Source organism: Tasmannia lanceolata, unplaced genomic scaffold, assembly GCF_043159265.1.
Source record: "Tasmannia lanceolata isolate RefF3 unplaced genomic scaffold, GAP_Taslan_0.1 ptg000007l, whole genome shotgun sequence".
In the NCBI taxonomy this organism is placed as follows: domain Eukaryota; kingdom Viridiplantae; phylum Streptophyta; class Magnoliopsida; order Canellales; family Winteraceae; genus Tasmannia; species Tasmannia lanceolata.
This window is the reverse complement of record NW_027518684.1, coordinates 25575731-25600568: the sequence shown is the minus strand read 5'-3', so window position 1 is coordinate 25600568 and position 24838 is coordinate 25575731. Positions and strand designations below refer to the sequence as shown.

General features: G+C 39.6%; 1 protein-coding gene across 1 annotated transcript; it reads left to right on the top strand.

The window, feature by feature from the left end:
- The first annotated feature begins 1681 nt into the window (after nucleotides 1-1681).
- LOC143882329 (bet1-like SNARE 1-1) lies at nucleotides 1682-23172 on the top strand. The gene is made up of 5 exons (XM_077385868.1): nucleotides 1682-1838; nucleotides 5609-5759; nucleotides 22512-22568; nucleotides 22670-22729; nucleotides 22817-23172. Exons 1-5 carry the CDS (start codon nucleotides 1747-1749, stop codon nucleotides 22904-22906), a joined length of 450 nt encoding a protein of 149 aa, XP_077241983.1. The 5' UTR covers nucleotides 1682-1746; the 3' UTR covers nucleotides 22907-23172.
- Nucleotides 23173-24838: the final 1666 nt, after the last annotated feature.

The following is a 24838-nucleotide window of genomic DNA, read 5'->3' as shown; positions in this document are numbered from 1 at the left end:
GAAACAGTAGATGCCAACGTTTTCTCATCAAAGCCAACTTACTAGGGAAAAAATAAAAATGAAATCCTATATGTGTAAAGGCTTCCCAATAGTGAAAATAAAACCCTAAACCACAAAGGTAACTTAATAGAAGGAAAATAAAAGTTAAAAAAAAAAACGAAACATGATACCCTACCATACCTGAGACAATGGGGAAGACACCGGAAAAAATGACACCCTCGCCGGAGTACGGTCCACTACGAAGAAGAGAGGTTCAGATTAGTGTAAGAAACCGCCCCACGCCAGAGAAAATGGGTTGATCTTCATGCCGGTCACCACCTCACACCGGAGAAGATGGGTTGCAGGTGGTTTAAAATGAAAAAGGAGAGAGAAAAAGTGAAAAAAAGCTTCCAAACAGTTAAAAACGATGAGAAGTTAAAACGATGGGTTTTTTCTTCCTGAGGGGTATTTAGGTAAAATGCCACGTACGTAAAATGTGTTTTGACCTCCGTTCACAAGCTTTCAAAAGGGTGTCATCCATCCACTATTTTGTCATTTTTGTGTCACTAATTGACAATTTTCTCTTTTTAAAAAAAGTACTCTATGGACAACACTATAGGATGATCCAAACTTTCCATGGGATGGGCCACAACGTAAATAGGTTGTTCCCAAAAAAATAATTTCAATTGGATGATCCTAGCCCTTCGATCTATAGAGGTTTTCATAATATGCAGTTTCTCTATCGATCGGAGGGCTAGGATCATCCTATAGAAATGATTTTTTAGGCACAACCTGTGGCCCATCACATGGACGGTTTGTATCATCCTATAGTGTGGTCCCCTACGGTAGTACTTTTTGAAACATAAGGGACCATAAGGGCTCACACCATATAAATTCTCTTGAATGTATGAGGTAGATGTGAATGGAAATAAGATATATTAAATGGTGAACGGTGCAGCACAAAACAACAGTAGGGCCCACATTGTTTGGGTGATCAAACTGTTCATTTGTTGGGCCCTAACGTAGATAGGCTGTGCCCAGAAAATTTTCTCCATTGGATTATCCAAACCTCCAATTTGCAGAGGTTTAAAATTGACCGCACAGAACAGAAACCACCAAAGATCAAAGGGTTAGGATCATCCTATGAAGAAGTTTCTCCGGGCACACCTAATCTACGTGAGGGTAAAACAATTGAATGGTTAGGATGACCTAAACAATGTGGGCTCCACTGGTGGTTGCACGTCCACCATATAAATTCCCATTTCTTTACACCTTTTCCTCTTGATTTGAGAGGAAGGGCCGTAAAAAGAGTCACAAAATCTATAAATATTTTTGAGTTTCAAAATTTTCCAGAAAAATCATGCAATCGAAACAAGGCCTAATTGAATAAATCAAATAGGATTGGCCATTCAGTTTCAATACTGTATTGGGTCCTACCTAATGGACGGTTCAGATCATACAGAGTGTGTCCCACTCAAAATCAGGTCATACAATTTTGAATAGCGTTTCGAGGAATCGAGGTTAACTCGATAAAACGAAATTTTTTTGAGCGCGAGACGCTTCCGGCGCAAATTAGCGAAGCCTCTTTTATTTTGGGCAATAATGTTTTCGCCCGCACTGTAGGATTATACGCCCCCCTATGTAACGTAACTTGTGGGCAGACTTGAGCGCATTTTGATGTCAGATCATGAGGGGCGAATAATCCTACAGTAGGGGCGAAGAAATCATCTCCCCTTTCCTCTCATTTCATTACGCAAGTGGTTTTATATGAAACCTAAGCCTGCATTTTCTTGTCCTACAAGCGAAGCAAAAACCCCCCAAAACCCTTTCTTCCTCTCGCCATCCATGAATTCCAGAAGGTTCGTCTCTCATCTCGCTCCATATCTTCTTTTTAATTCCAAAAACTCTATTGGATTCGCATTTTACTGTTCGAATTTCGTGTTCATCTTCTGATAATTCAAGATCCGTGCGAGGGTTACGTTTTTTTATAGTTTGAATCCCTTGTTTCTTTTGAAATCGATGCGATTTTTTGCGAAGATCTGGTATTTGAAATGTATTTCGGTTATGTTTTGATGCCGGATTCGTAATTTATTGTGGATTTAGCAGATTTAGCAGATCACCTCTTTTATCCTCTCTAGAAACCCTAATTTTTAGCAACGGATTCGTAATTTATTGTGGATTTAGCAGAGTACCTCTTTTTTCCTCTCGAGAATCACTAATTTCATCTATAAATTCGTAATTTATTATGGATTTAGCAGATTTAGCAGAGTACCTCTTTTTTCCTCTCTAGAAAACCCTAATTTCATCCATGAATTCGTATTTCAATGTGGATTTAACAGATTTAGCAGAGTACCTCTATTTTCCTCTCGTGAAACCCTAATTTTCATCCACGAATTCGTAATTTATTGTGGATTTAGCAGAGTTAGCAGAGTAACTCTTTTTTCCTCTCGAGAAACCCTAATTTTCATCCACGATTAAGTGGAATCTCTTCTTCTTCTTCTTCTTTTTTTTTTTCATTCCCTTGAAATCTTGATGACATTGTCGGATCTCATGTTCATGATTAATAACATCTGATAATTGTTAATTTTATCTTAGTCGCAGATAAAAGGTTTGAATTTTAGGTGTAGATATTCTTCCATTCAAGGCAGTGCGACTGTTTTTCTTTTGCCATATGGTGCTTACTTTTTTGCTCTGTATAGATTGTTCAATGCTGGCAGAATTTGGTTTGATGTCATAAATATTTATTTGGTACTTTTTCTATTTTATTATAGAAACATATTGTGGTTGTTTTTTTTCAAGTTAAACTTCGGTTCCTAATTTTCTTTAGTGTTTTAGGTAAATTTGCGTAAGGTATGTGGTTGCCTTGCTGTTGTACGATATGATTTCAAGAAAGAATGACTAAAACACAGGTTCTGTTTTAGCATTTTATCTTTCTTGCTTGACGGTCTCCATCATTCAGTCCCTTTTCTTTATTAAAACTGGTTTTGGGTGAGAACCAGGATGGTTGCTTAAAATCCAATGTCTTTCTTATTTTGTGAAAACACAGATTCTGAGGAATGAGAAAAGTGTTATTATTAGTTCTTATTTTCACAAGTTCAAGGCATTTAGGCATCCACAGGAGAAATAATACTAATGGGGGACCATCCACAACAAGAAGGCATCCAAGATTCAAAGTGGCCCTTTTTTACTTTTATTTTATCTTGTGTACTTTTATTTTATTGTTTCTCCTTAACCTTATAATTAAAAGAGAGCACCCAAGTAGTTATACCCATCTCTCCTTTTCTCTTGCCATGAGTTACCCAAGTAGGTATACTCATCTCTCCTTCTCTCATGTCATATATCACCCAAGTAGTTATTCTCATCTCTCCCTCTTGCCATGTGCCACTCAGGTGTTTATACCCAATTCCCCCCTTTTCTTAAAATGGGTTCTTTGTACATTATTTTGGCAGTAAAAATGGACAATTCAGGAATTAATATTATTTTCTTGAGTTGGTGTGAAACCTTCTCTTTAGGTGTGAAGCCTTCGAAATCCAAGTGCGAAGCTTAGAACTTTCTGTGATTCCAGGTAATTATTTACCATCTACTTCCTCCTCTATCCTTTTCTCCTCTCCCCCTCCAACTTCATTTTTTTATTTCTTTATGCATACCTTCTATTGATGTGCACCCCATCTCTCTCTCAACCATTCAACCAACTTGTAGATCCAATCCATTGAATGCCAAGGCCATCTCCTTTCCGTCTCAACCCTTTGTGCATCCCTTTCCTTGAAACGTCCTAGATCAAGTACTTAACGAAAAGTGGGTTTTCAATCTCCTCAAATGAAACAGATAGTGAAGCTTAAAGGCCTAACCTAAATTTTCTTGTTTTCTTCTCATCTCCTCTATGGGCTGAGAATAGGAAATTCAAGATGTAGAAGAAACAAGAAATCACTAGACAAATGTTTAAATAAACTTGGACCTGGATGAGATTTCTGCTAGAGTAAAAAGGAGTCGACTCGAGCAAGCCAATGATTTACATGATCAATTTTTCTTTAAATCGGGCGAGTAAAAGCAGTTTTTGGTTGACGTGGTAGCACAAAACTCGGACTAGGACTAAATCTCAACCAAGCAAAAAAAGGACTCGACTCGGGGAGTTTTTAAGCAATGCATTAGAAGGCTTTCCTGGGTTCTGAATTTTACTACGGCTTAGTGGGCAGAGCATAAAAAACTGTCTGTTTCTTTTTATATATTTTCTCCTTTTCTAGGGCTGCAATGGTGACATAGAGGGTTTCTGTGTTCATCACTAGCGTTTTGTGACATCTTAAATGAGATTTGTGCGCGTGCCCTTCAACTCCATTTCTCATGCCTCAGATTCATTCTTTTCCTTGGCCGGCAGGAATTCCATCTCCAGTTCTGCTTCATTTCTCTAGCTCTGAACGCAAGTTGCGCAAGTATAATATGTAATCATGCTACATATTAACATTGGTCAATTGAACACTTCAGCAATATTTAATGAGACATTTTCTGGTCTAGACACTTTCTATTTTTGGTGCTTCTGATTTTAATCCAGTATATGTGTTTACTCCATCCAACTGCTGTGGTTTTTGGCATATGGTCCATCAACAATGGGCCTTTCCAAATAAATGTTCCAGCGATCACATACATATGCTATGTGTGCCAGATTAAGATTCGCTAGCCCCAAATTAAGACTCACCAAAAATTTTTTTATTATTAAGACTCACTAATGCCAAAAGAAAAATACCAGCACCAAATATGGGAAAAAAAATGCTAGCACCAAATACTTCCCATATTATATGTATGTATGTACATCTAGTATGCATATGACCAACAATTATCTACTTTTGAGCGACAAATTAAACATGGAACATATGTTTCTCACATTTTACAAAGTAATTCTGTTGCTTTCCTCAGACTTGGTCAAGGCTGAGTTATTTGAGTGCTGGACATTTTCTGGATTTTGAGCAACAGTCTCGCAAGGTCAAGTGTTGGAGAAACTGTAGCCTTAAACTTCTATTGATCATGCCCGCTGAGTCTTCTTTTCTCTAAACTGATTTGACAAGGCTACGTTTCAGAACCATATCGATAGTTCTGATTATCCTTGATATAAATGTTTTTTTCACTTTGCTTTTATAAATCTGTGTAATAATTAACACTGAATCTTTTAGACTCCCATAAAGAGCAATGATGGCATGGTTTGGCATTGCTATCCAAAATTTCATTTCTAATAGGGAAGTGCTGACTAATAGAATCTTGCATGGTAGCCTTTAGTATAGTTCTCTTTCCTGCCAGACAAATGACATTTTGAAGGTTGTCAATCTGTTAATGAGTTATATTTGTTTTATTGTGCTTACACGAATTTAATCTTTGTTTTTGAATCCGCTAAACTCAGGATAATTAATTATGACATCTGATACATTGTGGATGAGGAGTGTTTGATATACCAATTTCTCACTTGTCATGTTAATTATTTTGTTTGGCTTGATTTATTTTCTCATCCAACTATGTGCTGTTCCAGAAGTTCCTGTTTATTTCATCAGATTTTGTGTTTACTGTTAAAAGAATCAAACATTCCTTGTCATATTGGAGTCTCCTCCTAATTTGGTCACTTATGTTGATATCTCTTTATGTGCAGAGATTACCGTGGCAATAGAGCTGCTCTGTTTGATGGCATTGAAGAGGGTGGGATCAGAGCTTCTTCATCCTACGCCTCCCATGAGATTGATGAACATGAGAATGACAGGGCTCTTGATGGATTGGAAGATAGAGTCAATATACTTAAGAGGGTAAATTTTTTCTTTGCTACTAACTGTCTATTTGCAACCTCTGTAGGCCCTGTGCTGTTCATGCTAGTAAAATTTCACACACACACACACACACACACACACACACATTTGTATAAAATAAATTTCCCCTGCTGGTTTTTTTGTTGGTAGGTAAGCTAGGATCAAACCCGCAACCTCAAGGTTTGAAACCGCTTCTCAACCATTGAGCTACAGGCCCATCCCCCTGCATGCTGGTTTTTACTGCACGTGAACTTTTAATATCTGTTTTATTAGTTTTTGGATGTTGGGGGTGTTTGGGGTATTCATTACAAACTGGCTCGCACCTTGCAGTAATAGGGTAATAAAGAAGTCAATGTTACAGATTTTTCACTTGCACACTTATTGTTTTAATACTTGGTCTTTTATATGATAACTTTTCATTATGATGATATATCACTAAATTTCATTTTGGTGTTCCAACGTTAGATGTCTTAAACAACCAGGAATCAGGAAAATTGTACTATTGATTTCCGCCGGGATCTTTATCCTTCAAGGTTTACAAGGTCATAATAGGTCGCCTCTGGTCTCAAATATATTCTTTGGTGGAGTACCCCACAGATTGTGCAGATGAGGTTAGGAAGTTCAAAATAAATAAATAAATAATGGATTTGAATTACTCCCCATTTGTTGGAAAAATGATTAATTTTAGTTTGGTTTTTTGTGTCATTATGAAGCTAACCATTTTTAATTACAAAATACCCTTAATTTAGTTTCCTATATACGCTTATTTAAAAACCCAAAAATAAGTCTGTTCGTTCAATCTCTCCATGTTCAATGAAAAGACAAGAAAGATGAGTTCTCCGGCATTCAAACTACAATCTGCAGTCATCAAGAAAAGACAACTGTGATCTTAAGTTTTCCAGGGAAGAGATCCATCCAATAATACATTAATGAATGCCTCTCCAAGAAAATGTGGGAAATTTCCTATCAATATGCATGCATTCGTGCCTAGCTTGAACGTTGCCACCTCACTCAAATTTTTGGAAGCATATGCATTAGTGCTACCCTGTATTCGTAACTGATCTTAAACAGAACCCATATACATGATTTCTGTGTTTATATGATTCGGCACAGTAGTCGAGCCCCTGGTAATGGGGTTGGCTATATACACTATTACTGCACAAGTCATCACATGCATACAACAAGACATTGCGAGTCACCGTGGCAAAAAATTGTGTCCTCCTCAGCTTTAAACCATTGCAAATCATCTATTTTGACCCTTGCAAGCTCACAAACCTCTACCTTTCTCTTATCTTCCTTATAGATCTTGCCGATTTCCTTTCCCTTTCCTTCCCCCTTTTATATCATTTATAGGTGTGAAGTTCTAAACCTTTGGTTGGGGATTCGGGTTCTATTCCCCGGGGCTTCTTTTGATTTGGGGGTGGTTTCTTTTGGTGTTCTTGGGGCTTCTGCTTCCGATGTTGTATTGAAAACCCCTTTGCTGGATCCAGTGGGGTTTCCTTTTTATTTTCCTGAACAGGTGAACTTTATTAGTCAAGAAAAAACCAATCTAGCTGAAGCTGGCAGAGGCATGGGAAGAAAATGGAAAACAAAAGTAATCACAACATCAATTCTGAGCCAAAATTAGCCAACATGCGGAAGTGTTTCCTTTCGTGTGAATACAAGAGAATAGACACTCGATGCTCCTCATTATACCAAACGTCTCTTTGAAGACCCAGTCTCCTTATCTTTCTAAATACTCTATTTATATATCAAGTTTCTTGGTGGGTTTGGTTTGTATCTCAGAAAGCCAAACTCTTAGGCATCATTGCAGTCTTGATACTTTTACAGCCAGCGCCCAGCCCACATTTGCTTCTATTAGTTGTCTGTTCATTTCCATATTATTAATTTCTTTTTTTTGAAAGATGACGTATTTTCATTGATACTATGAAAGGGTACGTTAGGGACTAGGAGTCCCTACTGGCATTACATGGTATTCAAGTAAAGCTGGCCAGGGCATACCCTGAACCATAAGGACGGAACAAAAACAACGAAAATCTGGGTCCTTTCTTCCTGCACCATGCCATGTGCGGCTCTTACTCTACAATCAATCCAAAAATAAGCTTTCCCCGACCATGCCCAACCATCTGCCCTGCGCTACGATCATTCCAACCTACATCTATCGTCCTTCTCAAACAACCTCAAGAAACCCCAACACAGTTTTTTTGGGGGGGGGGTTGAGAGGAGGGGAAATCCTTCCAGGTTCCGACTCAACCACTCTTTTCTTGGGCCGATCAGACGGGCGATGTCTTTTAGTTCGACTTGCTCCTTCATTCCCGAGACTAAACTTTCCTAGGGCCCTCTCCCGAAACTGGTCCCAATTATCCGACGAAGAAACTTCCGTTTCCTCGTAGCATTTCGATTTGAGGATGGGGCTTTGATGATCATTCCATTAGGGGAAGACCCTTTTGTGTGTTTTTTCAGGATACCCAGAGCTCGTTTCACTTTATCCTCTAGTGTCGATGTAGCATGGGTCAATAATTTCGGTTTGCGGCGTCTCGATTTGTTTTTCCAAGATTGTTCCACTTGTCCGTTGGATGATCCTCTAAGGGGTGGAACCGACTGGTTAGGTAAAAAGCTATCCATATCCTCCCTTTGAGTTTTACCAGCAACAAATACTTTTTCTGCACCTGCCAGCCATGTCTTGGGAGTTCCGCCCAAAGTTTAGGGTTTGGGATTTAAACTCGTCCTGTGGGACCCCCAAGGATTACCAGGATCCGAATGGACTGATCGATGAAGTGTAGGGGGCCAATTGTCAAAATGATCAACGGATTTCCCACCGTCATCCACCCTGTCATCATGGATGACAAAGGAACGGCCAGGATCCGTCGCGCGCCTCTGCAGAGAATTGGGCCGACTTATGTTAGAGCTGGCCAATGACAACCCCGAAATCGACGCCCGTGGCGCCGGGAGCCTTGCCGCTCTAAGGGATGCTTCCCTAATATTTTTTGCAGAAATCGGAGACGTCATACTCTCCAATGCCGAAGGATCATGAATTTCAATGCCTATTTTGAATCTACTATTTTGTACCTGAAGAGGACAAAGGGCTTGGATAGCTGCCATTCTGTTGTGTATATTTTTGCTGATACATAGCTCATACATTCACCATGATCTCCTTCCATCTTTACTTCCAGAATAGGTCCAAAAATTCTCCCCAAAGCTTCCACGGTCGACGTTGCCCACGCGTGAAGAGGAATCCCAAAAAATTTAACCTAAAATGCCTTTGCCCCTTGTTGGTATTCTAGATTCCACGCGGATAGAGAGAGGAGGTAATTGCCATAGGCCTTCCCCCCCATCTTCAGAATTCTCGAAGCCGACTCCACATTTTCAAACATGAAAAGCACCTCATTCTTTGCAAGAATGTTGGGCATGGCAAGGGTAGGAATGTCCCAGAACCATCTTGCCCATTTCCACAGATCATCTAGGTTCCAATCTTGCATTTTTATCCTTCCAATTAAACAAGCATTTAGAATTTGTGTACGCTCGTCCACTTCCTTTCCATATATACAGAAATGACCGGAAATCCTTCCTCAAAGCTGGTTGCGGTCTCCCCTGAATCAGACCAGCCCCAATCTCATCCATGGATGGTTTCTTCGGGGTCTGCAGGAGTGATGACGAAGAGGGCGTTGGTGCTACTGCCGGACACCACCTGCAATATTTTCGCCATCTAAAATTATGGTAACCACATTTATCACAAATCCAATCCCCTGGCAATATCCTTGAAGGTCTCCGAAGCACGGGTACTCTCCCGGGGGTCCGTACCCGTACCCCACACGTATGGGGTGCGGGTACGCCACACGTATGGGGTGCGGGTACGCCCCGGGTGCGCACCCCTCTTTTTAAAAAAAAAAAAACCAAAATTTTCTGTTGTGGGTGCGTGTCGGGTGCGTCGTGGGTGCGCACCCACGCGTGCCCGACACGTTTGGGTGAGTTTTAAAATAAAAAGGGGGGTGTTTGAATTAAAAAGGCGGGTTTTGAATTAAACAGGGGGGCTGGCTTTATAACATATTGGGGGGGGGGGGTTGTTTTGAAAACAAATAAAAGGAAAAAAAACGATCGATTTTCTGAAATACCCAAATCCTCTCTTCCTCTCTCAAAACCCTACCTAACCCATCTTCTCCGGTGATCCGACGAGGTCTCTCCACTCCGGCGAATCCCTCCCCTCCGACGGCCATTAAAGGTAACCCTCTCTCTCTCTGATTCTCTCTCTCTCTCTGTGTGATTCTCTCTCTCTCTCTCCCCGTGCTCTCTCTCTCCTCTCTCTCTCAGCCTCTATCTCTCTCTCTCTCTGTTACTCTCTCTCTCTCTGTGATTCTCTCTCTCTCTCCCCGTGCTCTCTCTCTCTCTCCTCTCTCTCTCTGTGATTCTCTCTCTCTCTCTCCCCGTGCTCTCTCTCTCTCCTCTCTCTCTCTCTGTTACTCTCTCTCTCTGTTTCCCTCTCTCTCTGTGCCTCTATCTCTCTCTCTCTCTCTCTCTCTCAGCCTCTCAGCCTCTCTCCTCTCTGTGTTTCTCTCTCTCCCTCTGTATCTCTTTCTCTCTCTGTTTTTTTTTTTGGATTTTGTCAATCGATTTTGAGTCCAAAACAGATTATTGAGTCCAAAAATCTGCTTTGGATTCACAATCTGTTCTCAAAATCCAAAAGTCAAAACAAACAGGGCCCAATAATCATTAATCTGTTTTGGATTTTGAGAACATTTTTTGGATTTTGTCAATCGATTTTGAGCCCAAAACAGATTATTGGGCCCTGTTTGTTTTGGATTTTGAGAACATTTTTTGGATTTTGTCAATCGATTTTGAGTCCAAAACAGATTAATGATTATTGGGCCCTGTTTGTTTTGACTTTTGGATTTTGAGAACAGATTGTGAATCCAAAGACAGATTTTTGGACTCACAATCTGTTGAATCTAATTTTGAGTCCAAGAATCAGCTTCGGACTCACAATCTGTTCTCAAAATCCAAATCTGATTTTTGGGTGCAATACATGTTGGCTGTTGAGAGTCCTAAACTGAGTTTTGGGTGCAATACCTGTTGGCTGTTGAGAGTTCAAAACTTATTTTTGGGTGCAAATACCTGTTGTCTGTTACTCTGTTGAGACTTGAGAGTCCAAAATTGATTTTTGGATGCAATACGCCAATACCTGAGTGTTGAGACTTGAGACTTGAGAGTCTAAAATTGCTTCATTATAAATTTATAATTGCATTGCATTGGATTGCCATTTGCCATTTGCTATTTGCCATTTGCCATTTGCCATTTGCCACTTGCCTTTTGAATTTATATGGGTATGTTTGGTTGTGTATACAATTGTTTAATTTACATGGGTATGTTTGGTTGTGTATACAAATTTACAATTGGTGTTGCCTTGTAAGTTGTAACCTTGTTTGTTTCAATTTGTGTAATTGAGAATTAGAGTCCCTTGTTTTTTTGGGTTGCAACGTTGCGTACTAAAATTGTTTTTGTTGTTTAATAGATTTTAGAATGTCTTCATCCGGTGCTAGTAGCGCCGCCCAAGCCGCACATACGTCTTCTACTGATGAAGATTTGTCGAAGCCTTTATGGAAGCATGTCTCTAGATTTGATAAAGATCCTAAGGGTGGAGGGAATGTGAGGTGGCAATGCAATTTTTGCAGTAAGAGTTTCAGTAGCTCCTACACAAGGGTTAGGGCGCACTTGTTGAAGATAGCGGGACAAGGAATCGGACCATGTCCTAAAGTGAAAGCAAGTGATCTACTTGCAATGCAAAGGTTTGAGGAAGAATGCAAAGAGATTATGAAGCAAAATGCTTCCAAAAAAGTGCCATTGCCGCCATCGTCGAGTACTGGATCATTGGGTTGCACAAGTATGTTTGTGGCTCCAAGTTATGATTTGAAGAAGAGAAAGACAAGTGGAAATGTGAGTGCACTTGAAAAAGCTTTCAACATGGCGGCCCGTGATCAACTACATGCCGAGATTGCTAGGATGTTTTACTCCGGTGGCTTGCCCTTTCACCTAGCAAGAAACCCATACTATGTTAGTTCCTACACTTTTGCCGCCAACAATGCACTTTCGGGGTATTTGCCTCCGGGGTACAACTTGCTTAGGACAACTCTACTTCAAAGAGAGAGGGCGCTAATATTGATAGGTTGTTGCAACCTATTAGAGACACGTGGAGGGAGAAAGGCGTGAGCATTGTTAGTGATGGATGGAGCGACTCACAGAGGAGACCTCTCATTAACTTCATGGCGATATCGGAAGGTAGAGCTATGTTTCTTAAAGGCGATAGATTGTTCGGGGGAGACAAAAGACAAACATTTCATTGCTAACTTATTGAAGGAAGTCATTAATGAGGTTGGACATGATAAGGTTGTCCAGGTAGTTACCGATAATGCTCCAAATTGCAAGGCGGCCGGACAACTTATTGAAGCTCAATTTCCTTCCATATTTTGGACCCCATGTGTGGTGCACACACTCAATCTTGCTTTGAAGAACATTTGTGCGGCAAAGAATGTGGAAGTAAATCAAATTGCCTATGGAGAATGTAGTTGGATCTCGGATATTGCGGGAGATGTCATGCTAGTGAAGAATTTCATCATGAATCATTCGATGAGATTGGCCATATTCAACGACTTCAATAGTTTGAAGTTGCTTTCCGTTGCCGAGACTCGCTTTGCGAGTGTTATTGTGATGCTTAAGAGATTTAAACTCTTAAAGCAAGGTTTACAATCGATGGTGATTAGTGACAAATGGAATTGCTATCGAGATGATGATGTAGGAAAAGCAAAGTTTGTGAAAGAGAAGGTGTTGGATGACATTTGGTGGGATTCTATCGATTACATACTCTCTTTTACATCTCTTATGTATGACATGCTAAGAGAGTGTGACACGGATAAGCCTTGTCTTCATTTGGTTTATGATATGTGGGACACGATGATTGAGAAAGTGAAGACGGCAATCTATAGGAAGGAAGCAAAGAGAAAAGAAGAAGAGTCTAGCTTTTATGAAGTGGTGCAAGAAATTCTTTTTGATCGTTGGAACAAGAGCAACACTTCGCTTCATTGCTTGGCTAATTCATTGAATCCAAGGTTAAGTGACTTCAAATTTTATTTAGATTAATAGTTATGTTCATTGTGAACTTTATTTCTTACTTTTAACATGAAACTAAATTATTTTTTCTATTCTTGAAGGTATTACAGCGAAGAATGGCTTAGTGCCGGTTCAAATCGTGTTCCTCCACATAAGGATACAGAGATTTATGCAGAGAGGGTAAAGTGCCTCAAAAGCTACTTTCCCAATTCAGCAGATCGCACGAAGGCTAATGTGGAGTTTGCCCACTTCTTTATGAAGTCTGGATTATTCAATGACGTTGATTCCATCAATGACTGAGCTACTTTAGAGCCTCATGATTGGTGGGCTGTCCACGGTACGTGTGCTCCTATGCTTCAAAGCTTAGCTTTGAGGCTTCTTATGCAGCCTTCGTCTTCATCTTGTGCCGAGAGGAATTGGAGCACTTACTCCTTTGTGCATTCTTTGAGAAGGAACAAGATAACTCCACAACGGGCTCAGGACTTGGTTTTTGTTCATAGTAATCTTCGTCTTCTATCAAGACGATCTCCACAGTATGCACAGGGAGAGACGAGAATGTGGGACATAGGTGGAGATTCATTTGACTCTTTTGAGGATGTTGGGGTGCTTGAAGTTGCTAGCCTTTCACTCGATGAGCCGGATTTGGAAGCCGTTGTTTTTACCGATGATGTAGATGATGTTATTGGAGATGAGGCGACGGACATTGTATCTAATGAATGATTCGATCGTAACATCTTGTACTTAAAGTTGGAACTTATGAAATATGGAGTAATATTAGATTTTGCTATTTTGGTGATGTTAATTGTAATTTGATTGTTCTTTAATTGTTTTCAATTTTTATAAATATATAATAAAATAATAAAAAATATTATTATATTTAACGTTCAGGAACGTACCCGCACCCGGGTTTTTTGGAAAATCACGTACCCGTGTCGTGTCGTACCCGTACCCGTACCCGTACCCGTGCTTCTTAGTCTAACCCCATCCCCTGAAAGCCCTGTTAGGTGGAGCTTTAGACAATATTTAACTAGGCAGCTTCAGCTTTAGGCAATCTCAATCTCTGATTTTCTTCCTCTGATTTCTCTTGCAAATGAAGATGGACTAGGTTGGGAAATGGGTTTGATCTTGGAGGTGGAGGTTGCAAGGGAGGCAAGTGGAGGAGGTGGACGGATCTAGGGTTTTAATGGAAGGAAGAGGCTAGAAATGGGGTTTGGGAAAATGGGGGTAATGGCTGTAACAAAGAAGATGGGGGGGGGGGGGGGGGGGGGGGTGTCGAGAATAGAGGTGATGGAGAAAGGGGCCGGATCTAATGGAGTTGGTCGGATTCCGGCACTCTTGCCGGAATCAATCGACAAGGGTTTTACTATGAGTAGTCATTTGCTTGCATCACCTCCATCATAGAATAGGTGTTTTTGCTCGGTCCAGATTCTTATTCTTTTACTATTAATTTCTTATTCTTGATGTTTCTGATTTATGTCTCCAAGTCTTAGTCTAATCTCTCTTGGGTTTTATGATAATTCCACTTTGGTGCACAACCCATTTAGTTGAGTTGTTTCCAGTTGTTTCACTTTAACTGTTTTTTTTTTTTTTTTCATGGATAAGCTTTGAGAAACTAATAGTAAGTTTGGGATCCTGTTTATTTTCTTTAGTTCTGGTCGAAAGTAGTGTTCCATAAATTAGCTTGAAATAACTGATATCTGGGTCCTGATGTTTCATTTCACTACATGTAATCCGAGTATAATACATCCCCAAGTCTAATAATTTTAGGGTTAATATATCATGGCTTCTTTTATTCGGGCTTCTTTTGGATCTACCTTGCTGCAGAATTCTGGACCAAAATAGGATCTGCATCTTGTAATGGATGTAAACGGAGGAGAGGGCAGCCAAATGTGAATCTGCGAGACAGTCAAGGATGCATAAGCACAAGCATTTGGGTGAATTCCGACATGTGCAACCGGTCTGACACTGTTTCTGGCAATTCCTTATGAGATAGTAGAAGTGGGGAGGTGAGAAGGGGACAAAGGAAGGAGGGAGAAGAAAGAGAGGTGAGGAGATACCTTGCGGCCGAGGGGGGAGTTTTCCACGATTTTCAAGACTTCTAGGGCTTCCTCCTTTAGGTCTTTTACACAAAGTTGAGGGGTATTTTTAATGGATGATATGTTTGCTTAGACTTAAGCAATGATAGGCCTTAGGAAAAAAATGTAGAAGGTGGTGGGCCATGGGAAAAAAGGTATGGTGCACCATAAATGAGGTGGACATCCCCACATATACGCTAAATAAATGCCAATAATCCAAATAAAATGCCAATAAAAGAATAATATATGTCGAATAGTCTAAGAGGAAAAAAATAAATCTAATGGATGCTAAGATGACTAAATCACATCTGCTGTGCAGATGCTACTATAATATATTGATTGAGAGATGGATGTTCATAATTCCTATGGAGTTAATGATCTTTTCAATTTTAAGGAAATAAATGTAACACGTTTGGGAGATGTATGTACATCATGGACTAGAAACACAATAATAACCTTAACAACGAAAAAAAAAAACTTAACAACTAACAACAAATAAATGGAAACAGACATGTTTGGATGTTGCTTGGCTGCTTCATACTGGTTTTGTGGTTTATTGCATTGGGCGATGATGTGTTAGTGATGTGGCAGATGTTCAGCGGTCACATAGCAAGAATTTGCAGTAAATTCTCTAATGCTTCTACGAGACTACGACCACATAAGATTGGTGGGATTAACGCTGAATTATGATGTCATGGATTTGAATTTATAGATCAATATATAAATTCCAATAGTTGAGAAATGAGAGAACCATTACATGGATGGAGATAATAATCATCGGGGAAGACTCTGTAGTTGTGCAAGTAGAAGATGTGTGAAAAAATTATAGTTATGACCCTAGTTACCACCAATCCCCTATTTGGATCAAAAGCTTACTTCCACATAAGGCTGCTTCAGAAGCGGAATTTTTTTTTTCCAAATTTAGCGCAGAAGTGCATTTCCAATATGTGTCTTCCTAATTAAGAGTACACTTCCTGTTTTGGTGATCATTTTTACCTACAAGAGGTTTTCCGCTTTTGGTAATGCCAAATGAGTGTACTTAGAAATGATTATTCAATAATGTTTCAAATTAAACATAGACATTTTTTTCTTCAAAAAATTAACATTAAATCTAAATAATAAACACCAATCTTGTAAAACTACAAATCCCCAAGATTTGTAATTCTACTTCTAACCCTAACCTACTTTAACCCTTGTAATTATAAGCCTCTAAATCTATTAATCCATAAGACTTGTGATTCTAATAAATCATGAAGTCTTCTTTAATGTCATGTAACCCTAACTTACAGTAACTCTTCCTTCCTGACTTACTATTAGCCTATCTCTTTCTATACGCTTCTCATTCGCTTCCAATGAGGTTTATTACATGCTTAATTTTTACTTCCCAAGATTCTTCCCACACGTTTACTCTTTATTATTTGTTTGATCCGAAGGTTTACTCTTTAATTTTCCCATTGCTTCCTTGTTTTTTTTTTTAATCAAATCCATTGCTTCCTTGTCATTCTCCTTTTTAGACCCTCAATCCGCTTCCGCTTCCGCTTCATGGTTTGCTTCTCGTATTTGCTTCCCGCTTTGGCTTTCGCTGTTTGATTGGTTATGACAGTGCCACTACACAAATGCTACTGCCTTAAACTGGCAAATAAAGTGCACTATTAGAGGAATTCCAGAGTGGTGGTGCACTGAAATTTAATTTAATGAAAGAGTTTCTGCATTAACATTGTCCATACTGCAACTTTAGCTGGAGGTTCTTTACAATAGCCATTCACTGATTGATTGGTCACAGTGACAATAGTTTCAAGTATATTTATTCACTCGTACTGTATCTGTTCTAACTTCCGAATGCTAGTTCAGCTATTTGAACAAATCAATATAAAAAGGAAGTCAGTCCCCATTGGAAAAGATTTTCTTGCGTGCATATATTTGAAGAGAAACTAGGCCAGTTATATGGACTTGTCAATCTCCAGGATGTTTCCACAGTGCATTAATTATTTATCGTGTCTAAAATATGCAAAAAACATGTCAATTTGTTGCTAGGTTTCAAACCACTGGGGATGGGGGGATAGGGGACATATGATGGTAGAATGTAGATAGTGGTAAAGGAAGATATGGGAGTAGATAGATGTATGACTTGACTTCCAAAATCTAGGATATGGGTAGGATACTAGTATCACATAGCATGTGATATGTCATGATATATCTGTAGAAGAAAATTAGAAATTGTTCTTAGATTTAACATAGAAAAACTAGTTAATGATATATTGATTATAACATCCATATTAACCGGTTAGTCAAAATTTAATTTGCAAATATGCAATATTAATGAACAATAAACATGGTGTCTAATTTGACGTCGTCATATTTAATGCATGCCAGATAATTTGACAAAAAGGTATCCATGAAGTATTTGGAAGAATAAGGTATTGTATCATGTTGAAAGCAAATACACAATATTAATGGACAAGAAACTTGGGGGCTAATTTGACAGCAACATCATATTTAATGCATGCCAGATAATCTGACAAAAAAGTATGCATGAAGTATGTAGAAGAATATGTGTATTGTATCATTTTTTTTTTGAAAATTAAATATAGGAAAATGTTATCAGCATTACTGTATTTTGATGATCACACTCCTCACTTTATTAAAAGTACGGTATGGCCCTCACCATAGGATGATCCAAACAGTCAATTAGATCGGCCACAGCCTAAATAGGTTGTGCCCAAAAAATCATTTTCATAGGTTGATCCTAACCCTCCGATCTGAATGTTAAGAGCATAGTTGTCAAACTCTTACGAGTCGTACAAGTCAACTCTCGAGTCGAGTCGTGTCGCTGGGCTTTCGAGTCGAGTTGCCCATGAGAGTCGCCTTTGTCGAAAACTCTTACGAGTCATTTGGTGACTCTTACGAGTCGCTCCGAGTCGAGTAAAAAAACCATGACTCTTACGAGTCGAATCGAGTCGTTGGGCCTAGGCTTTCTTGCTTTGATGGTTGAAAACTTGGAAGTAGGAACTTAAAACTTAATTATTTTTGTTCATGCAAGTTACATGTAGTTATTTACTAGTAAATGGTGGGCCCCACGCCATCAAAACATGAGATGTAAAATGGCGGGCTCCAGTCAAATGCATAGGTTTGGGTAGGGACGGTGGACACCACCTTGTCAATGACATTAGGAGTAAAATGGTAGGCCTCACTTTCTGCATTGGTTTATGTAGAGACAGTGGGCCCCACCAATCTTAGGCATGGTCATTAAATATTGGGCCCCACCCCATCATAGCACGAGGTGTAAAATAATTAGTCCAAACCATTCAAAAAAAAAGTTGGTCCCACGATGTATGCATGGGTTTGGATAGAGTTGGTGGGCTCATCAGATCAAGGGTAAAATAGTGGACCCTACCCATGCTATTCTTGGGTATAGAATATGGGCCCCACCCCACCCAATCAAAAGATCAAAACATGATGTAGGGGAAAATACTTTCTAGAAAAAACTTTTTCTGGAAAAGGTGAATGACATTTGGAAAGTTATGTGCCTAGTATATATTATGGATGGATATTTTTGGCTTAATGCTTTATCTATGTGCAATTGGGTTATATTTTTTTTATATGTTTCAACTTTTGAGATATAATGATATTTTTTTCAACTACATTTCTACTCTTTTCAAAAACTCTTACGAGTCACGAGTCGAGTCGAGTCATGAGTCGAGTCACGGGTTGACAACTATGGTTAAGAGTGTTGATTCTAACTCTCTATAGATCGGAGGGTTAGGATCAACCTATCGAAATAATTTTTGGGGCACAACCTATTTAGGCTGTGGCCCATCTAATGGACTGTTTGGATCATCCTATGGTGTAGGCCGTACCGTACTTTTAATAAAGTGAGGAGTGCGATCATCAAAATACTGTAGTGCTGATAACATTTCCCTAAATATATTGTATCATGTTGAAGCATGATATAATGTGCATATACAAGGAACTGGGCATTTTTTCCTTTTCCTTTTCATTAATCATTTTTTGTTTCTATTTTTATTTTTACTCACCTGTTTACATGTATTTTTTTTCTTAATAACAAATGTACGCCATCCTTGTCTATAATGTTAATGCCATTAGCTGTTCAGTTGCTTCTAGAATTCTAGTTCTAGTTGCAGATATAAAAATTGGCAGCGTTAGACAATACATGCGCGACAGACTCGCCAACATACTAGATACATTATAAATTACATTAAAATAATAGAAATATTAATATTTGCTTAAGTGAACAACATATTGAAAAAAGATTGAAATAAAAATTAAGTAGGAATATGCAGTGAAAAACATGTGCCTATCTAATGGAAAATGAAAAAAATACCAATATCTCATGGGAAATTACCGAAGTACACCTATTCGACTTTCCATGAGATAGAGTTATTTTGATGATTTTATATGAGAAAGGCACTTTGGTCATTTTCAATGAGATATGGGTGTTTATATGGGTATTTATACGGTATTTTTTTGAATGATTGGGTATTTTGGTTATTCCCTCTGATACAGGGTTATTTGGTCATCTTATCGAGAAAACAGCCCTGTTACCTATTTGTTGCTAACATACATCCCAAGGAAGTTCAAAAATAATTTAATAACCCAAATTATCCTAAATATTACTGTGAAATGGATCATGCAAGAGGTCCTACTTACTCCGATGATCCAAACCATTCATTTAGTGGTCCTGCCTTAAATAGTCCGTGGCACAAAAATCTTCTCAAGAAGATCATCCTAGAACTCTGTTCTGCTTGGTGTAACATAAATGGTTCAGAAAAGTTATACAGTTACCCCCTATGGCATGTTGTCGCTGGAACAATGGAAATCAAATAACTCCTCCACCTCCCATCCCGTCTAGCCTGCACGTTGGGACAACAAAAATTAATTCAAGGGTAAACGGTAAACCAGTGCAGGGTGAACAAATTACTCCGAAAATGGTTTACCCCCTAGTATTTACCCCAGTAGAACAGACTAAAAAAATGACCTTTTCCCCTCGGTGGAATTTCCAAACATGAATGCCAGGAATTCCCAAGAGATCTCAAAGCAACTAAGGAGACGAGACCAAACCGTAGCAGCCACTTTACAATCATTGAAAAAAAAATGAAACACTCATATTTGCTGGTCTAAGAATCCTCTTCTTTCTCAAGATATTGAGAAAATGACTTCACTCAAGAGAGATCCATTGCTGGTCCATTCCCGCACCCTTTCCAAGAAAGACATGCAGTTTCTAGCATTCTAAGAAGCAATAGAAGATATTAGACATTCAAATTCCTCATCCTTAAATTTCTCCTAAGAGTCGCTGATATGTATGGAAGAAAGTGATGCCTAATCAAAAATCTCCCCAAAACCTAAGGCCCTTCTCCTCCCCGATTGTAAACTTAATTCTCAAATTAAATTCCCTCACTTTTTTCTTGCTTTTTTTTTGTTTTGAAAATTGACAATTTCATTGATACTATGAAGATTACATTGGGGACCAGGAGTCCCTACTTGCATTACATAGAATCAATTAAGGGAGGCCAGGAGCAGACTCCTAGGCCAGTAAAAATCAAATAAGTGATCTTCTGGGTCAACCGCTACTGTGAGGTCCACACTTCCATGTGCTGCCACGATCCTGGTCCCTACTTGCATTACATAGAATCAATTAAGGGCGGCCAGGAGCATGCTCTTAGGCCAGTAAAAATCAAATAAGTGATCTTCTGGGTCAAGCGCTACAGTGAGGTCCACACTTCCATGCGCTGCCACCATGCCAAATAACTATTTCACTTTCCTTTCTAATTCTTCATCTACTACCGCAGCCTAGAGTGCCTTCACCATTCCCCCTTCCTTTCCTTTACACTGCGCAATGTTCTCAGTTGAATCGAATCCAACAAAAAGTGCCATATTTGTGGGCCCCATCAGGTCATATGTGTGACTTTCCACGTCACACAGACTTCTCCACCACTTTCTAACTGGCGAATTCGATTTTTAAAAATCCCGCTCAAAGGCCTGAAGCTATTGTGCGCCCCGTGCACAATAGCCAACCAATCAAATTCGATCTTCGGTGGCCTCCACCTTGCGCCACCGCCTGCCCCGGGGAATCCCCTTTAAACCACCAAGCTAAAAACCCTAGGCCCCTAGAGACCACCATTGTTCACCCTAACTTCTTCCTCTCCCTCTTCACCTTCACCAGAACTTAAAACCCTAACCCTACCCTTCCTTCCACTGAATTCTAGAGATCACCATTGTTCATCCTAACATTCTTCCTCTTCACGTCCACCAAATCCTAAATCCCTAACCCTACCCTACTTTCCACCTAACCCTATTCTTACCTCCTTCCTGAACCACTACCTCTCCAGCCACTGCCTGTCACCACTCCAGCTAACTACCTGCAACCCAAAACAACTATCCTAACCTAACACCCCTGCCCTTCTAGCCCCAACCTTGCACCTCGATTAAACCCGTCTTTTACATCGCAAACTCCAGACGACAACCCCAACGCTATCTCCGGCTATCCATCGCCTCCGCCACTCAACACGGCCCCCAGATACGGCGACCCACGGCTTTCCAAAGCCCTTTGCCGGTCATCCGCCGTACCATTTCCGAAATCCCACAGAGATGAGGGTTTGGAATAACCGGCCGTCTTAGTACCGTTGTCCGCATCCTCCATCATACTTTTTCTCCACCACCACCACCACCACCATCACCTCCACATCCAACCTTTTTCTTTTTTCCTCTGAATCCGGACACCCTTTTTCGTACTCTTGCCACGTCCACCACTTTCGACTCACCAGCCCACTTTCTCCATCCACCCCAGTTCCGATCCTTTCCCCATTAAATCCGGCCCACTCGGGCCCAGATCTAGCCATTCTGCACCTCTAGCCACCATTGCCGCATCCCCTGTGAGATTTGCCCAACTTCGGGCATCATCCGGCCACCAACACCTCCCTTGCCCGTCAAGGGAGAGAAAGGGAGATATTAGAAAGTAGAAGAGATAGATCTAGGAGAAAGAGAGACCAAAGAGATAGAAAGAGGGGGGAATATAAAAAGTAGAAAGAGAGAGATAAGGGAGAGATTAGAAAAATGAAAGAAAAGGAGATAGGGAGAGAAAGAGAGAGATCAGGAGAGAGAGAGAGAGAGAGAGAGAGAGAGAGAGAGAGAGAGATTGCCTCCCTCCCTAGGGTTTCCATCGACCTAGGGAGGGGCGGAGAAGAAATCACCCTTTTTTTTTTCTCTCTCAGCAGTTTAGCTAAAAAGATCGATATCCAAAATCGGGTTAGAAGGATTGAACAGGTTTGATTGCCACCCCACTTTTTTCTTGCTTCATTTGTTGGAAAACACACCGATTTTTTTTGTACATGCTGACATTTAAAAACAAAGTTGAGTGTTAGACATTGGTTGATGTTGGTTCAATTTTAATTATTTCTTATCGATTAATACATTTATAGAGATTTAGCTTTCATTTCCTCTCTCTTATTGCCTAACCTCTCTTCAATTAGAGCACCTTTTCAGCTTCTTGCATCCAATGGGCACTTCTGTTGGTGTTTAGTTTTGAATGATGTATCTTAATGGGATTCTTGTCTTTTAACAGTTGACTGGCGACATACATGAAGAGGTGGAGAGTCATAACAGTGTATTAGATCGAATGGTGTGTACTTTGTGATGATAGCTGTTAAATTTCTGTCAATACCCACTTTTCTATTCATTGAGAACAGTTGCTTAGCCTTCTTTCACTGGGTTTGAATTCAGGGCAATGATATGGATGCATCAAGAGGAGTCCTTTCTGGAACTATGGATCGATTCAAAATGGTAAATGAGTGAGAATTTCAAATCTTTTGTTGTATCTAGTTTCCTTTCTTTAATTTGTTTCTAGTTATGACAATCTCTCTATTGCAGGTGTTTGAGACCAAATCAAGTCGGAGAATGGCTACCCTGGTGGCATCCTTTGTAGTCCTCTTCCTTCTCATATATTACTTGACCAAGTAGAAATCATAGACATTTACTCAAATGCAGATGTTGGGGTTCACAAGGTGCAAAAGACTTGTTTTCTTCTTCTCGCCACTAAGATCCTTATCATACTAGTCCGCCCTGTATAAAATTCTTGGTTTGAGTCTACATACATGTCGATATATAGGACCTCTTTGTACGGAGATTTGGATTTCTGGATTGCAGTTATCTGTTGCCTACAAAATCTGCATGTTTGTTTTTCTTTTGTATCTTCTATTGCATAGTTTGCACTCAGATTCTTTCGATGTTGTTTTTCTTCGCGACCATGGCTGCCCTGGTGTTGGATGATTGCACATAGTTACCTCGTAGAGCAGTGGTGAGTTAAAGCTTAAGTAGTCAACAGGGGGAGACAAGCCAAGTAGTCTCCTTGTAGAGACCCCGTGGAGTAGTGCTAAGTCATATTTGATAGTCAACCTCGTAGGGTAGTGGTAGGGGGTGTCATTCCCAATATAGAGAGAAGAGAGAGAGAGACATCATTAAATGTATAAATCCCAAGATTTCTTGTTAGTTTTTTGCTTGAATTTTGCTAGTCGTTTGCTGGTATGCCATGTGGACAGACAAGGAGGAGACAGTCCAAATAAGTCACATGATTTTCAAATTCTTCATGCAACCAAATGGAGTATTTTGCTGACGTGGCAGCCAAAAATCACAGAAAATCCCTATGAAAGCAGAAGTATTGTGGAACCAAACAGATCATTGCAACAGGCTCGCACTACCAAGCCTGATCTTCATTTTTTTTTCATGATTTACCTTCAGAATCCATTCGAAGGTACGATCTTGCGTCATTCTTTAAAGGTTTTTGGAAATCCATTTTGTGTAAACAGGTATGTGACACCAGAGATTGTTTAAGACTATAAGGTGTGCCCGTGTGAAGTCCAGTATTTTTTTAAAAAGTACTGTGGGGCCCAATTCATAGAATGATCCACACCGTTCATTTGCTTGGCCACAATATAAACAGGCTATGCCCAGTAAATCTTCTACATAAGATGATCTAACCCTCCTATCTGTAGAGGGACTGCACATTATAGTATAGATGGGAGGATTCAGATCATCCTAGCAGATGATTCACGGGTTACAAGACTGAAAATTAACTCTAATTTTGAGTCTAATAACCGGCTCTCGACTCACAATCAGTTGTCATAATCTCAAACGAAAAGTGCCCAAGTCATTTAATGCAGATACGTGGTAAAACTCTTCACATGATCTCACATTGTACAATTTCCTTGGAGATATGTTGGCATTGTTGAAACAACATCAAATCATAATCTGCCGACATGAACAGTGCTCACAAAGTCACAAGTCACAACAACTGTTTCATCATCTCGAGTCCGCATTCGTTCTTTCATCTGATGGGTTAGTGAAAGTGAAAGCTCCTCCCGCCAAAAAGTCATTCAAAAAAGTCTTCAATATACGAAATTGGTTATTGAAATGATATCCACTTTCATATGAAAATTCTCTTCTCTCTCCTCATCACTAGACCCACCCTTATTGGGTTGTCAACAATTTTGATCTTTTCTCTACACAAAATGTAACCATAGGGTGTGCCACTTTCAATGTTTAAGACTCGACTGTGGTTTAAACCCTTAAGTCAATTGAAAAATAGTAGCATGCATCTTCCGCATAGTGCGTTGTTTCTCCCATTGAAATGCTTCAAACTCTGCCACAATCATTGATTAATTTTTTTAAGGGAAGTGATATTTACGCTTAATGTTTCAGAAACCACAGGGGATCTAAGTGTATTTTTTCCCTTAAAAAAACTTTGAATCCACAAGTAAAAACAGTTTACTTCTTGTCATTCAAAAAGAAATTAAAAAAAAAAAAAATCATTCATAAAAGTGAAAAAAAAGGATCCCCCGTCCCCCTTTTTTTTGAATGGTGTGGAACTCATTCCTCTTACATGAGTATTTTATA

Coding starts and splice junctions, on each gene's coding strand:
- LOC143882329 (XM_077385868.1), top strand. CDS start 1,747: ATGAAACCTAAGCCTGCATTTTCTTGTCCTACAAGCGAAGCAAAAACC. Junction 1,839..5,608: donor CCATCCATGAATTCCAGAAG/GTTCGTCTCTCA, acceptor CTTTATGTGCAG/AGATTACCGTGGCAATAGAG. Junction 5,760..22,511: donor GAGTCAATATACTTAAGAGG/GTAAATTTTTTC, acceptor GTCTTTTAACAG/TTGACTGGCGACATACATGA.